At 47.4% G+C, this 13,842-nt stretch overlaps 2 protein-coding genes across 2 annotated transcripts in view; one reads left to right on the top strand and one right to left on the bottom strand.

The window, feature by feature from the left end:
* Positions 1 to 13,751, bottom strand: part of pik3r6a (phosphoinositide-3-kinase, regulatory subunit 6a) — a 31,579-nt gene extending 17,828 nt beyond the window's left edge. The window contains exons 1-2 of the mRNA XM_084128042.1: positions 13,512 to 13,751; positions 5,056 to 5,176 (exon numbers count right to left, since the gene is read on the bottom strand). Of these exons, the coding sequence (XP_083984168.1) occupies positions 5,056 to 5,176; positions 13,512 to 13,590 (200 nt within the window). The 5' untranslated portion in view covers positions 13,591 to 13,751. The remainder of the gene's footprint in view (positions 1 to 5,055; positions 5,177 to 13,511) is intronic.
* LOC311091899 (retinol dehydrogenase 8) overlaps positions 1 to 13,842 on the top strand; it is a 239,871-nt gene that overhangs the window by 194,293 nt on the left and 31,736 nt on the right. The gene's annotated exons all lie outside the window — the stretch shown is intronic.

The raw sequence follows: 13,842 nt of genomic DNA on the forward strand, positions 1-13,842 counted from the left end.
CCAGTCAAATATTGTGTTGCAAACATCAATAACAGCTTTAAGTTGTCAATGCTGGCAAATGACCATGGGATCAGCAGGTTAATCCACGGATAGCTGTGCATTAATGCACGACGTGGAGGCAAGTTTAGTTTACTTGTTTAATTAAAAGGCATCAGAATACATGAAATGGCATTAGTAACATTTTTCTGGGGGAGGACCCACCCACTTTTTTTTTTGCGTCCGACGCCCATGCTGCAAACACAGGGAGAATAAATAGGGAGCAAACAAGGCAGGTAACGAGGGAGGACAGGTGGGGCAAATGAGCCAAATAATCAGGTAACAAGTTGGGTGGGGTTAGACAATAGACAGGAGAGCACATGGCACAAGGAAAAGTGACAAGCCATGTGCTCACACCAAACATGACAAAAACACAAGCACATGGCCAGTAAAACAAATCACAAGCCATGTGCTTACACAAAACCAGACATGAACATGCAGCCAATGAGGACAATCATAAGCCACGTGTTCACATAAAACATGACAACATGAAAGCACACAGCTAGTGTAAAACACAAGCTGTGTGCTACACAGCAAAAGACAAAACATGACATGAAAGCACGCGGCCGACGTAAACACGAACCGCGTGCTACACAGGATACAACACACGCAGACAGAAGAGCGTACGGCTCGAGTAAACTCGAAACCGCACGCTCACGAGACAAGACAGAGCGCACGAGAACGAGTGAAAGCCCATTCCGTTCGCTCACAACAGAAAACAAACACACGGAGCATGGATATCTGAACCCCGACACAGAACTGAAACCAAACTAGACTGACGTGCCGGGATCCAAACACCATGCCCCGCACATGTAACAAGGCACGTAGACAAGTGAGTGCACGGCTCGAGCACCCTCGAAACTGCGCACTCAGACAAAGACGAGACAAGTGTGAGAGCTCTGTCATAAAACCAAGAAATGAACTAGACTGAAGTGACAGAACCCTGACACAAATACACTACCATTTCAAAAGTAATGCGGTAATTTAAAAAAGAAAATAATATATTTATTATGCCATGACACTGATCAAATATGACAGTAAAGGCATTTATATTGTTACAAAAGATTTCTATTTCAAATAAATACTGTTCTTTTAAACTTTCTATTCATCAAAGCACCAAATCAGCATATTAGAATGATTTCTGAAGGATCATGTGAGTAATGATGCTGAAACTTCAGCTTTGCCATCATAAGACTACATTTCATTTCACATATACTGGTCAAAAGTTTGGAAAAAATATTTTTTTGAATTTTTATTATTTTTTCTTTCTTTCTATTTTTAAATATAAAGCTGGTTGAAATCTCCTTGGTCGTGTGTTTTCTATAGCCACCAACCGAACCAAGACTGGATTTATTTTTGAGGCTTTTTTCTCCCCCTTCACTATTGACCTGCCGGCCATCCAACTGCTCTGCCTTGAGCAAAAGGACCTTTCACTTTTTTTTACCCCACCAGCCTCAGCGAGCGGTTCGAAGTGAACAGTCCTCGGGAAGATTTCATCGCATTCGCCATCTGTCCTGCTGAGGATGACATGCCCTACTCTGGACCCAGAGTCCAGCCAGCCACTGCCCACACACTACATGGAGCTAACATTAGAGCCCCCCGCAGATGGAGAGCCCGAGTCTGCTGCTCTACATGAGCCAGTGCCAAAGATGAGGACTGAGCCAAACATCGCCCAAACCCCACATAGAGTCTGACCAGGAGCATGAGCCGACAAAACTGTGATTGAGTGAGCTGCAGCTGGCCTTTGCAAATATTTATGAAGATTTATGAAGAGCATATTCTCCCATCCCCACTGGTCCCACCCAGCTCTAAGTCTTCTGTGTCTCCATTGGATCCACCCAGCTCAAAGTCTCATGTGTTCCCGCTGGTTCCACCCAGCTCAAAGTCTCCTGTCTCCAGGGTTCCACCCAGCCTCCCTCTCCCACCTCCTCTTCCAAAATCAGCCAGTCTGTCAGCCCCACCTCCGCTGATTCCCTTCAGCCCCTCGACTTCTCCTCTAATACCACTCTGTTGTGTGGACCTACCTAGCTCTGCCCAGCTAAGAGGATCCCCTGGCTCTGCCTCCAGCCTCTGAGCCCATCACTCCACCCCGGCCTGTCAGCTCCTCCTTGGCTCCTCCCTCCCTTGGCTCCACCTGGGACCATCGTCCTTATGGCTTCACCGGGCTCCCTCGTCCCTCCGGCTACGCCTTAGTCAGCTGTCACCCTGTCTGCACCGCGGACTTACGGGCCTTCAGCTACGCTTTGTCCCTCCACCTCTTAGGCTCTGTGGGGCTCCGCCTTCTCTCCAGCTCCAACTTGGTCCTTGGTCGCTCAGCCACATTCCTCCAGTGCCCTGGTTTCACCTCGGATGCTCGTCGATGTGTCTCCGCCTCAGTCTCCAGAGCCATTGGTGTTGTGTGATCACTTCAGCTCTCTGTCTGCACCCTGGTCTCCTCTTCCATTGGCTCTATCTCAATTAGTCATCCCCCTGGTGTCATCATTTAAACCTCCACCTTGGCTTCTCCCTCCCTAAACTCCGCCGTGGGACATCGTCCTGGCTGCACTTTGGGTGCCCGCCTGGCTCCTCCTGCTCCTGGCTTCTCACTGGCTCCTCCTTCCCTCCACTCCCCCATGGACTGTTCAGCCTGCCCCTGATTGGTTACATCTCTGTCCAACTCCATATCCTCCACCTGAGCCCCCTCCCGCCTCTGTTGACTGTTTGACGGTGCTATTAAATATAATTCTGGTTAAATTCTCCTTGGTCATGCGATTTCTACAGCCACCAACCCTGACAATTATATTAATATTATAATATGATATATAATTTTTATATTAATTATAATAATCTGTTAATCAAAAACAATAACATGGCTACACTTTCAACTCAAAAAGTGTTTGATGTACAAAAAAAAATCAAACATAAATATTATTATGTAAGGTATAATCTACAGTCAGCAGGATATTATCACAAAATAAATCCAGGCAGGGTGATCTGGGCACATTTATTACATTGCTACCTACAAAATAAATACATTTCTGTCAGGACCACTATCCTCAAATACGATTGACCATTAGCATTGTCACGAATGGACTTAATCAAAATGCTCTAGACATCATAAAACATTCCCCCTCTCCCCTGTTGTCATCTGCCCTCAAACCAGTTCTCTTCAAAGACCGTTATCACCTCTGTTTCCCTGAACGATCTCAGCAAGAGACTGTGTCTGCAACCCTCAAAGACAGCACAGGAGACCAGACGGCACGAGCCATTTGGTCAAAGACTATAGAGATAAACTTCCAATACACAAGGACATTTACTCCATTCTTACCCACAAACGTTTCCAAATGTTTATAGTATTTATCCTGTGTTTTATGCATGTCCCTATGTTTTATTAGCCTAGTAATTATTCTTTAGTTAGGGTTAGAGTAACTTCTAATGTTGATATCCAAAGATGATGTATAACTGCTTTAACATCTTCAAATCCCCTCTTTCTTGGTATCAAAAGAATCCTCTTTTGATTTTATAATAAATGGTGTACAATATGTTATGATAAATTGCATCATGCTATTTTTTACCATACTTTTGTGTAAAGACTGCACAAATTCTCCATGCCAGCATGAACATGCAAATGGGGATAAGATGGAACAAAGACTTTCTCCCAGTCATCTATGATTGGTCACCTCACCAAATGGCTGTGAACTGAGAGGACCTTTAAGAGTGTCTGATTAGTTCAGATCTTTGCTCAATCTCTTTGAGACAACATTTTCCTGTCTCCTTCCGGCAACTTCATCTTCAAGTTAATTTCTTTGGATTCAACATGGACCAAGTTAATTTCTTTGGATGCAACGTGGACCACCCCAAGAACCCAACTGCACACTTCAGCGCACTCCTGGCAAAATCATTAAGAATCTCCTGCATCTGGACTTGTTCAGCAACCGAAGTCAATGCAAATACCCGCCTTTAGATGCGTTTCTAAGTTATTGTGCCCCTTTAAGGTGACCCTGATTCTTTGATGTTTCTCGTAGGTTGTGGTTAACAGATTGTAATCTTGCCATTCTCTTTTCTTCTCTCTCTTTCTTCACTTTTCTTTACTTTCTTGATTCTGTATACAATCTTTGCTTAGTTTAGTTGTGTGTGGCCTACCGTAGTTTCGTTTATTAAACCATTATATCCACGCTTTATAGTCTCTGTGTTTGCCACTCACAAAAATATCAAAGTCACTTAAACATCTTGATCTAGCGATACCTATGCTATTGCCCTGCTAGTACTTTATTTACTTTAGTTGGAAAAAGTTATTCTTTCTTGGCCAGGAAGATAATATATTTCCTAGAATTAATAATTGATTATGCTTTCTGTTCAATGGATGAACTGATTAATTAATTGTACTATTAATTCTGCTACAGTCAATTCTAAAAATAATTCAAATATTTATAATTAATTATAATCTGTTAAAATATATATATATATCTTTTGAGCTAATTTGCTACAGCATATAGTTTGGATTGGAGGTATGGTTCTTTTCTGGGCAAGAACAGCAATACCCCCCCCCCCCCCCCCCCTCCCCCCCATACCCCCCATACCCCCCATACCCCCCCTAGGGTAAACAGAACAGAACCAACATGAATGTATTGCAGATATCATTAATTCAAGATTTTAAGTACAACATGATTCGATAATTTATTCTGATTCAAAGGGCATTCAGAAGGCCAAATACTGACTGCACGAAAGGAGGAACTGGGGATTGAGGAGGGTAATTAGCTCCTGAGAACGCGATAGCTGCTAATAATACTGAAGGAGCTTATATATGTATACAGTGATAGGTGTTGTATTCCTATAGGTAGACATGGATCAGCTGAGAGTCAGCTGATGCGAGTTTTTGACTAACTAGCTTGCCAGAACTAACACTACTCTTAATAAATGGCAAACAAAAAAAAGGAAAAAAGATGAAATTCTGAAATTCATGTAGGCTATGCCTAAATTTTTTAATTAAACGTTAAGTATATATTATAGGTATTTACATGTTAAAATCAGTTTACTCACATGTATCTGAGCTCAGATTCCCTCCTGACCAAAATGTCTCTGATCCGTTCAATCTTACAGAGTTCCCCCTCAATGTCTCCCACTGTGGTAGTAGAGTCCGCCATTGAGACCACATCTGCCTCTGTAAACACAGAAACAAGAAGATCTGGACTGAAACCACACTGATCACAACCACAAGGAGATGAATACAGCTCAAATTGCGTTCTATAGAACATATATTTGTCTTCTCTTTTAAGATTAGCAGTGCTTGTGGAGAGTTTCTGAAAAGTGAGGTACATTTGAAGATGCATCAATCAATAAACAACCACTGAGCCTCTTTAAATAGCACACGTAAAGGAAGTGCAAGTGTAAAGTAAACCTATACAATTCCTTCAGGTCTATCATTACTACCTTCTTCCTTTTCTTTAATAGATTCTTAACCTCTTAAACCTCTTCACCAACTTCATCCATATCCCTCCTGCACCAATGAATCAAAGCTTTAGCAGCAGCAGAAAATTGCAGCATATCGAGGTTACCAGCCTCGGCTGTCAGACAACAAATTATTACTTGCAAGAGGCCTAGCATAACTCTTCGCCTGATCCTACAATTGGTAATGTCACTGCTACTTTCTCATGAGTGGCATGGTAACCATTATGCAAGGCTGAGGCTAATATGTTCTGTCAGTTTACATTTACATTTAATCAGATGCTTTCATCAAAGGCAAATTAGAATTGAGGAAAACAGAAGCAATCAAACCAACAACAGGCCAACAATATCAAAAGCATCATAAGCCTAAGTGGATTGTAGAACCATTGGCACCAATTGTCTCTACGATCAACTTAGCTCATAGCCTGGCAAGCCAGACCTACATCAAGATGTTAGGTCTGGCAACTCACCATAGACCTATGCCATAGACACGGCTCAATCCGAGGGGCGGGATAAACGGCTGTTTTTCAAATTCCCTCTGCACGCAATAGGACAGCGCTACAACCAACCACAGCGTTTTCCCAACAGTGGAGCTAACGTTAGTTGACCGGCAAAACTACGAACACATCTTCCTTTTTTAAGAATGACTTAAGTGCCGTTCTTTGCTCTTTTCTCAAAGAAAAACTTAACTCCAAGTCATCCAGAGTCGCGGCCAAAGCCGATTTGAAAGACTGTTCGCCAGCAGCAGCCGCCACTTTTTGTTTTCAAGTAGCAGGGAACCGTCACAACTCTGTTGTCATTATGTTAAAGGGTTAGTTCACCCAAAAATGAAAATTCTGTCAGTAATTACTCACCCCCATGTTGTTCCAACCGCGTAAGACCTTCGTTCATCTTCGGAACATAAATTAAGATATTTTTGATGAAATCTGAGTGCTGGATCACTTCTCCATAGGCTGCTAGGAGCAAGCCGAAACTTGCTGGCCCAGAAAAGTTATTAAAGAGATCGTTAATATAGTCCAAGTGACTACAGTGGCTTAATCTTAAGTATATCAAGCGACGATAATACTTTTTGTGTGCAAAAACAGACAAAAATAACGACTTTATTCCACTATTCATTTCCTTCTCTCTGGGCCTCGTAGTGTTTTTGCGCTGCGCGTCTGTGTTGCACGTCAACACGCATCACACACATGACCAGCGTCGGCCAATAGTGAGCCTACGTGGTGACGTGTAACACAGACGCGCAGCGCAAAAACACTACGTGAACCAACTAGAGGCCCAGAGAGAAGGAAATGAATAGTGGAATAAAGTCGTTATTTTTGTTTGTTTTTGCGCACAAAAAGTATTTTCGTCGCTTGATATACTTAAGATTGAGCCACTGTAGTCACTTGGACTATATTAACGATCTCTTTAATAACTTTTCTGGGCCAGCAAGTTTCGGTCACCTAGCAGCCTATGGAGAAGTGATCCAGCACTCAGATTTCATCAAAAATATCTTAATTTGTGTTCCGAAGATGAACGAAGGTCTTACGCGGTTGGAACAACATGAGGGTGAGTAATTACTGACAGAATTTTCATTTTTGGGTGAACTAACCCTTTAAGCCCGCCCTGTCTACTCTATACACGATGTGATTGGCCTGACCCAATTTAGGTTTTTACAGCTCCGAAAGTCAGCGGAGAGTTGCTAGACTACCCTGGCTGCAAAATAAATTTTGCTGCCGCTAGGGTGCATCTAGATTTCTAGGCTACTTAGCTCACAATGCTTTTGACAAACGCAGCCCTGACCAATATACAGTGGTCTGTTACTAGAAAACAAATGAAGACGCTCTATATTATTTGGAGAAATATTCAAATAATAATAACAAATAATATAATATTCATTGTGGGCTTTCGTCACTGTGTACGTGGACTGCTATTCTAAGTTGAAATTTGCCTTGTGGATTATTAAAACCTGTTATACTTCATCTTTATCGTTGTGTGTTTGTCTTGCACCACACAACCCATGACAGAAGACTCGACGGAAAGTGAAAGTAAGTGGTTTGCCTGTTTTCGTTTGTTATGAACATCCCTGCTGTGAAGCTACTGTGCCTTGAGCAGGGAGAACTCACCTAGAGGATTTCCTCGATCTGGCCTACCTAACGACTTTCCCGGGACGACTGCCTCATCTCGTTTCTGCTCACTGGACTGAACAGATCAATACGAGAGCAGTTGTACGGGGAGGCTCCTCGAGGGAGCTTTGCCGCCTTTGTGGAGCGGGTGCTGGTATCCTGTGGATCTGCATTCACCGTGGATGATGTTACCTGCCCCACTCCCAACCCAGTGCCCAGCCCGGGCCCATCGGACTGTGTGGAGCAGCATAAGTCCGCAGACGTCGAGCCTTTCTCTGCCACGAACTGTGAGCCAACACCCTTGAAGGTGTGTGAGCTGAACATCGCCACGGAGCCTGAGTTGCGCCATCTGCCGCCAAGGGAGTGTTTGTGGAATCAGAGGGCAAGGATGAGAGCCCCGTCTGCCTTCCCGCCACTGAGAGTGAGACTCTGGCAGCACTAAATATTGACTGTGAGAGAAAATAATTCAGTATTACCCCTTACCATCTTGTTCGCAGAATCTTCTTCATCTGTCTCGTCAGTCCCGCCCAGCCTCCCTGTCCCACCATCGCTCTTAACCACTATAAAAGATTTGACTGGTCTCATTGGACTATTTATAATTCTCCAGTTTCGTCCTCAGCCACTCCTGCCACACAGTCATCACTGTCTATCACCAATCCATCTGTGTCCTCTCCTCTTCTCAGTGACGTGGTTCCACCTCGGGCCTGCTGGGAGCCATCTCCTCCTGGGCGAGAAGAGCCTGTGTCTCTGCCTACAGCCTCAGCGGACCTCGCTCCTCCTCGACCTGTCACCCTGGCTCCTGCGCTCCTCCTGCCCTCGATTCCAGAACTTTCCACTGCTCTCCGGCCCTCCAACCCTTTGACTACGGCCCACGCTCAGCCCTCCCTCAGGTTCCGCCTCCACACTCGGTCGCTCCAGCTCGCCCTCTGGCCTTCAGAGTTCAGACCCACACTTCCATCTTGGGAGGTCGTCTCTGCATTATCCTGCTGAAAGAGGCCACAGCCACCAGGATACAGTTTCCATGAAAGGGTGTACATGGTCTGTAACAATGCTTAGGTAGGTGGTACGTGTCAAAGTAACCTCCACATGGATGGCAGTACCCAAGGTTTCCCAGGAAAACATTGCCCAAAGCATCACACTGCCTCCGCCAGCTTGCCTTCTTCCCATAGTGCATCCTGTAGCCATGTGTTCCCCAAGTAAGCGACGCACATGCACCCGGCCATCCACGTGATGTAAAAGAAAACATGATTCATCAGACCAGGCCACCTCCTTCCATTGCTCCGTGGTCCAGTTCTGTTGCTCACTGTTGGCGCTTTCGGCGGTGGACAGGGGTCAACATGGGCACCCTGACTGGTCTGCGGCTATGCAGCCCCATACGCAACAAACTGCGATGCACTGTTTATTCTGACACCTTTCTATCAGAACCAGAATTAACTTCTTAAGCAATTTGAGCTACAGTAGCTTGTCTGTTGGATCGGACCACACGGGCCAGCCTTAGCTCCCCACGCGCATCAATGAGCCTTGGCCACCCATGACCATGTCTCCGGTTCACCACTGTTCCTTCCTTGGACCACTTTTGTCACATGCCTGTCCTGTCTTGTGTTGCACATGGGTGTTTTGTTATTTTGGGCCATGTGCTCTTGTCATTGTCTGATCCCTCCCACTTGTTATCTGATTATTGTTTGAGTTCTCCCACCTGTTCCCCCTTGATTAGTTTCCCTTTATTAGTTCCCACTTGTTTGCAGTCTGTGTCGATCGTTGTCTATGTTTCCCCTGTGTTATGTTTTTGATTATGCCTGCCTTGTTTTCCCCCACGGGGAGTTTTTGTTTGTAGTTTTATTTTGTTTATTATTTAATAAATTCCTTACCTGCACTTGGATCCTCGCTTCACTTTTTGACATACCGTGACAGAACGATCGACCATGAAGAGGATTCAGCGGAAGGATTCACTCCAGCCTCCTATTTCCTGCCCTCATTTTGAACGCATCGAGAGATTTTGTGTGTTGAGTTCCCTTCGTCAGAAGGGGACTGACATCCGAGAGTTTTCATTGAGGTTCTGCGCTGCTGCAGAGGGACTGGGGCTTGGGGTTATGGCTATGAAGGATTTGTTTAATTACGCCCTTGATGAACCCATCGACTTTATGGTCATGAGAGCCCTGAGACATCTGACGTTTGAGGAATTAGTTAATTCCTTAGAGCGTCACTGTAAACCCCCTGCTAAGAAGGTTCCAGTGCCGGTGATCCCAGTTCCGGTGGTCCCAGTTCCGGTGGTCCCGAGTCCGGTGGTTCCAGTTCCGGGGGTCCCAGTTTCGATGGTCCCGGATTCGGTGGTCTCGAGTCCGGTGGTCCGGAGGCGGAGGAGGAAGAGGAAGCACGTCACGTCTGCCCAGCCAGAGACTGTTCAGGTCACGTCTGCCCAGCCAGAGACTGTTCACGTCACGTCTGCCCAGCCAGAGACTGTTCACGTCACGTCTGCCCAGCCAGAGACTGTTCACGTCACGTCTGCCCAGCCAGAGACTGTTCCTGAGCCTATGTCTTCGGACAAGATGATCGTCGCTGCCGCCGAGCCTGTTCAAGTCACATCTGCCGAGCCTGGGTCTTCGGACAGGATGGCCGCCGCCGAGCCTGTTCACGTCACGCCTGCCGAGCCTGTGTCTTCGGACAAGATGGCCGCCGCCGAGCCTGTTCACGTCACGCCTGCCGAGCCTGTGTCCCCTGACAAGATGGCCGCCGTCGAGCCTGTGTCTTCGGACAAGATGGCCGCCGCCGAGCCTGTTTACGTCACGCCTGCCGAGCCTGTGTCCCCTGACAAGATGGCCGCCGTCGAGCCTGTGTCTGAGCCGGTGGTGTCTGTTCCTGAGCCTGAGCCCTCAGTGACCGCGACACTGGCCATTATGGCCACAGCCATGTGGTGTGTGTGGGCTACGCACACACTTGAGCCGGTGGTGTCTGTTCCTGAGCCGGTGGTGTCTGTTCCTGGGCCGGTGGTGTCTGTTCCTGAGCCGGTGATGTCTGTTCCTGTTCCTGAGCCGGAGCCAGTGTCTGTTCCTGAGCCGGTGATGTCTGTTCCTGTTCCTGAGCCGGAGCCCGTGTCTGTTCCTGAGCCGGAGCCCGTGTCTGTTCCTGAGCCGGAGCCCGTGTCTGTTCCTGAGCCGGAGCCCGTGTCTGTTCCTGAGCCGGAGCCAGTGTCTGTTCCGGAGCCGGAGCCAGTGTCTGTTCCTGAGCCGGAGCCAGAGCCAGTGTCTGTCCCTGAGCCGGAGCCAGAGCCAGTGTCTGTCCCTGAGCCGGAGCCAGAGCCAGTGTCTGTTCCTGAGCCAGAGCCAGTGTTTGTTCCTGAGCCGCAGCCAGTGTCTGTTCCTGAGCCGCAGCCAGTGTCTGTTCCTGAGCCGGAGCCAGTGTCTGTTCCAGTTCCTGAGCCGGTGGTGCCAGTTCCAGAGCCGGAGCCGTTGGTGTCAGTTCCAGAGCCGGAGCCGTTGGTGCCAGTTCCAGGGCCTGAGCCGTTGGTGCCAGTTCCAGTGCCTGAGCCGTTGGTGCCAGTTCCAGTGCCTGAGCCGTTGGTGCCAGTTCCTGTGCCTGAGCCGTTGGTGCCAGTTCCAGTGCCTGAGCCGTTGGTGCCAGTTCCAGTGCCTGAGCCGTTGGTGCCAGTTACACCGCCCGAGGGGTCGTCGCAGCCCTTGCAGCCCGAGGGGTCGTCGCCGCCCTGGCCGCCCGAGGGGTCGTCGCCGCCCTGGCCGCCCGAGGGGTCGTCTCCGCCCAGGCCGCCCGAGGGGTCGTCTCCGCCCAGGCCGCCCGAGGGGTCGTCTCCGCCCAGGCCGCCCGAGGGGTCGTCTCCGCCCAGGCCGCCCGAGGGGTCGTCGCAGCCCAGGCCGCCCGAGGGGTCGTCGCAGCCCTTGCAGCCCGAGGGGTCGTCGCCGCCCTGGCCGCCCGAGGGGTCGTCGCCGCCCTGGCCGCCCGAGGGGTCGTCGCCGCCCTGGCCGCCCGAGGGGTCGTCGCCGCCCTGGCCGCCCGAGGGGTCGTCTCCGCCCAGGCCGCCCGAGGGGTCGTCTCCGCCCAGACCGCCCGAGGGGTCGTCTCCGCCCTGGCCGCCCGAGGGGTCGTCTCCGCCCTGGTCGGCCGTTGGACTGTCGTCTCCGCCCTGGCCGCCCGTTGGACTGTCTTTGCCCTGGTCTGTCCCTCCCGTCCCGCCCTGGTCTGTCCCTCCCGTCCCGCCCTGGTCTGTCCCTCCCGTCCCGCCCTGGTCTGTCACTCCCGCCCCGCCCTGGTCTGTCCTTCCCGTCCCCCACCCTGGTCTGATGGAGCGTCTGGTAGCCGCTCCGTAGGGAGGGGGTAATGTCACATGCCTGTCCTGTCTTGTGTTGCACATGGGTGTTTTGTTATTTTGGGCCATGTGCTCTTGTCATTGTCTGATCCCTCCCACTTGTTATCTGATTATTGTTTGAGTTCTCCCACCTGTTCCCCCTTGATTAGTTTCCCTTTATTAGTTCCCACTTGTTTGCAGTCTGTGTCGATCGTTGTCTATGTTTCCCCTGTGTTATGTTTTTGATTATGCCTGCCTTGTTTTCCCCCACGGGGAGTTTTTGTTTGTAGTTTTATTTTGTTTATTATTTAATAAATTCCTTATCTGCACTTGGATCCTCGCTTCACTTTTTGACATACCGTGACAACTTTTGATAGATACTGACCACTGCATACCGGGAACACCCCACAAGAGCTGCAGTTTTGGAGACCCTCTGACCCAGTCGTCTAGCCATCACAATTTGGCCCTTCTCAAACTTGCTCAAATCCTTATGCTTGCCCATTTTTCCTGCTTCAAACACATCAACTTTGAGGACAAAATGTTCACTTGCTGCCTAATATATCCCACCCACTAACAGGTGTCGTATTGAAGAGATAATCAGTGTTATTCACTTCAACTGTCAGTGGTCATAATGCTATGCCTGATCAGTATTGTTTGCACTGTTATTCTTGTATTATTTATATACTATTAGAGTATGTATTAACATTGTAATGTGTGTGTGTGTGTGTGTGTGTTTTAAACAGATTAAACAGCCCTTTCGTATTCCTGTACTTTCTACAAGCCAGAAGAACAACATGCAATACATTTCTTGTCTTACTCGCTGATATTAATGGTATGAATTTGACCTTTTCCCCTTTCTTATTTGGCTCACTTGACCGTCTGTATTTCCAAACCATCAACAGGCATCTTAAGGTACTGAAAAGACACTAACATCTAGATTACAAATGCTTGCAAAAAGTTCTGTGTCACGCTGAGACTTCAACAGATGTCCTTTCACTGTTTTTCTTCATAAATTGTGGTCATTAGCCTATTTTTACGGTAAAATATAACTAAAAATTTACAAGTTTTCATCATACACATATGGTAGGCTACGGTAACAAATTAACAGGGTTTTACTGTAGCATTTTAGTAGCTTAGTTTAAATAAAACAAAATGGAATTGCTTATTTGAGTGGACCACAGTTGCTTTACCCTGATGATCTCCATAAGATTATTTAGCAAAACTCTATTAGTACGGTTCAGTATTAAGAGACAGCAGAAGGTTCACTGCCCTGTGCTAGAAGAGCAGAGGGGTACACACAGTTAAGCAAATTTAATGAAGCCAATATGACAAACTCAACATCAGCACCGGGAAAGACACGTTCTTTCTTCTATCCCGAATCCCCTTCATACATCTCTCTTTGTAACTGTTACTATTAATACCATAATTTCAATCCACACAATCTCCAAAGACAAATGTAGAACATTTAAGTTACTAATGGCTAAACTATGAGCTGTTTTCAGATCTCAGCATAACATCTATTTTAACCTGAACCCAATCTCTACACGAGCAGAAGTTCCACCTGTAGCATTCAATCTGCACAAAGTCCAATGGACAAGAAAATGCAAGTGTTCTGACAGGTTTTGATACAGTGACAGGTGTAGGGATACCTGTTTGGTCCACATCTGTTTTCCATTTCGTGCATTCCAGGGATCCATACTGACAGGATGCTCTGCGCTTTTCATCCATCACGAGTCACTGAAGCCTTATTTTATACGAGTATATAAACAAATCCTGACTTAGTTGAGATATGCAAAGCAAGAGAGCACGCTAAAATAATGCAGAGGATCCAGCGGTTCTCGTTACTGAGGAAAATAGCGACGGCAGAGGATTACTTGGACATCATTACTGCTGTTGCACTGCTGTTCCTTACTCGTTGGCGACATCGTGTGGTCATTGGAAGAACAACAACAATAACAAAATTCAAGTCAGGGTTCCTTC

This window comes from Abramis brama, assembly GCF_963993115.1.
Source record: "Abramis brama genome assembly, chromosome: 11".
NCBI lineage: Eukaryota > Metazoa > Chordata > Actinopteri > Cypriniformes > Leuciscidae > Abramis > Abramis brama.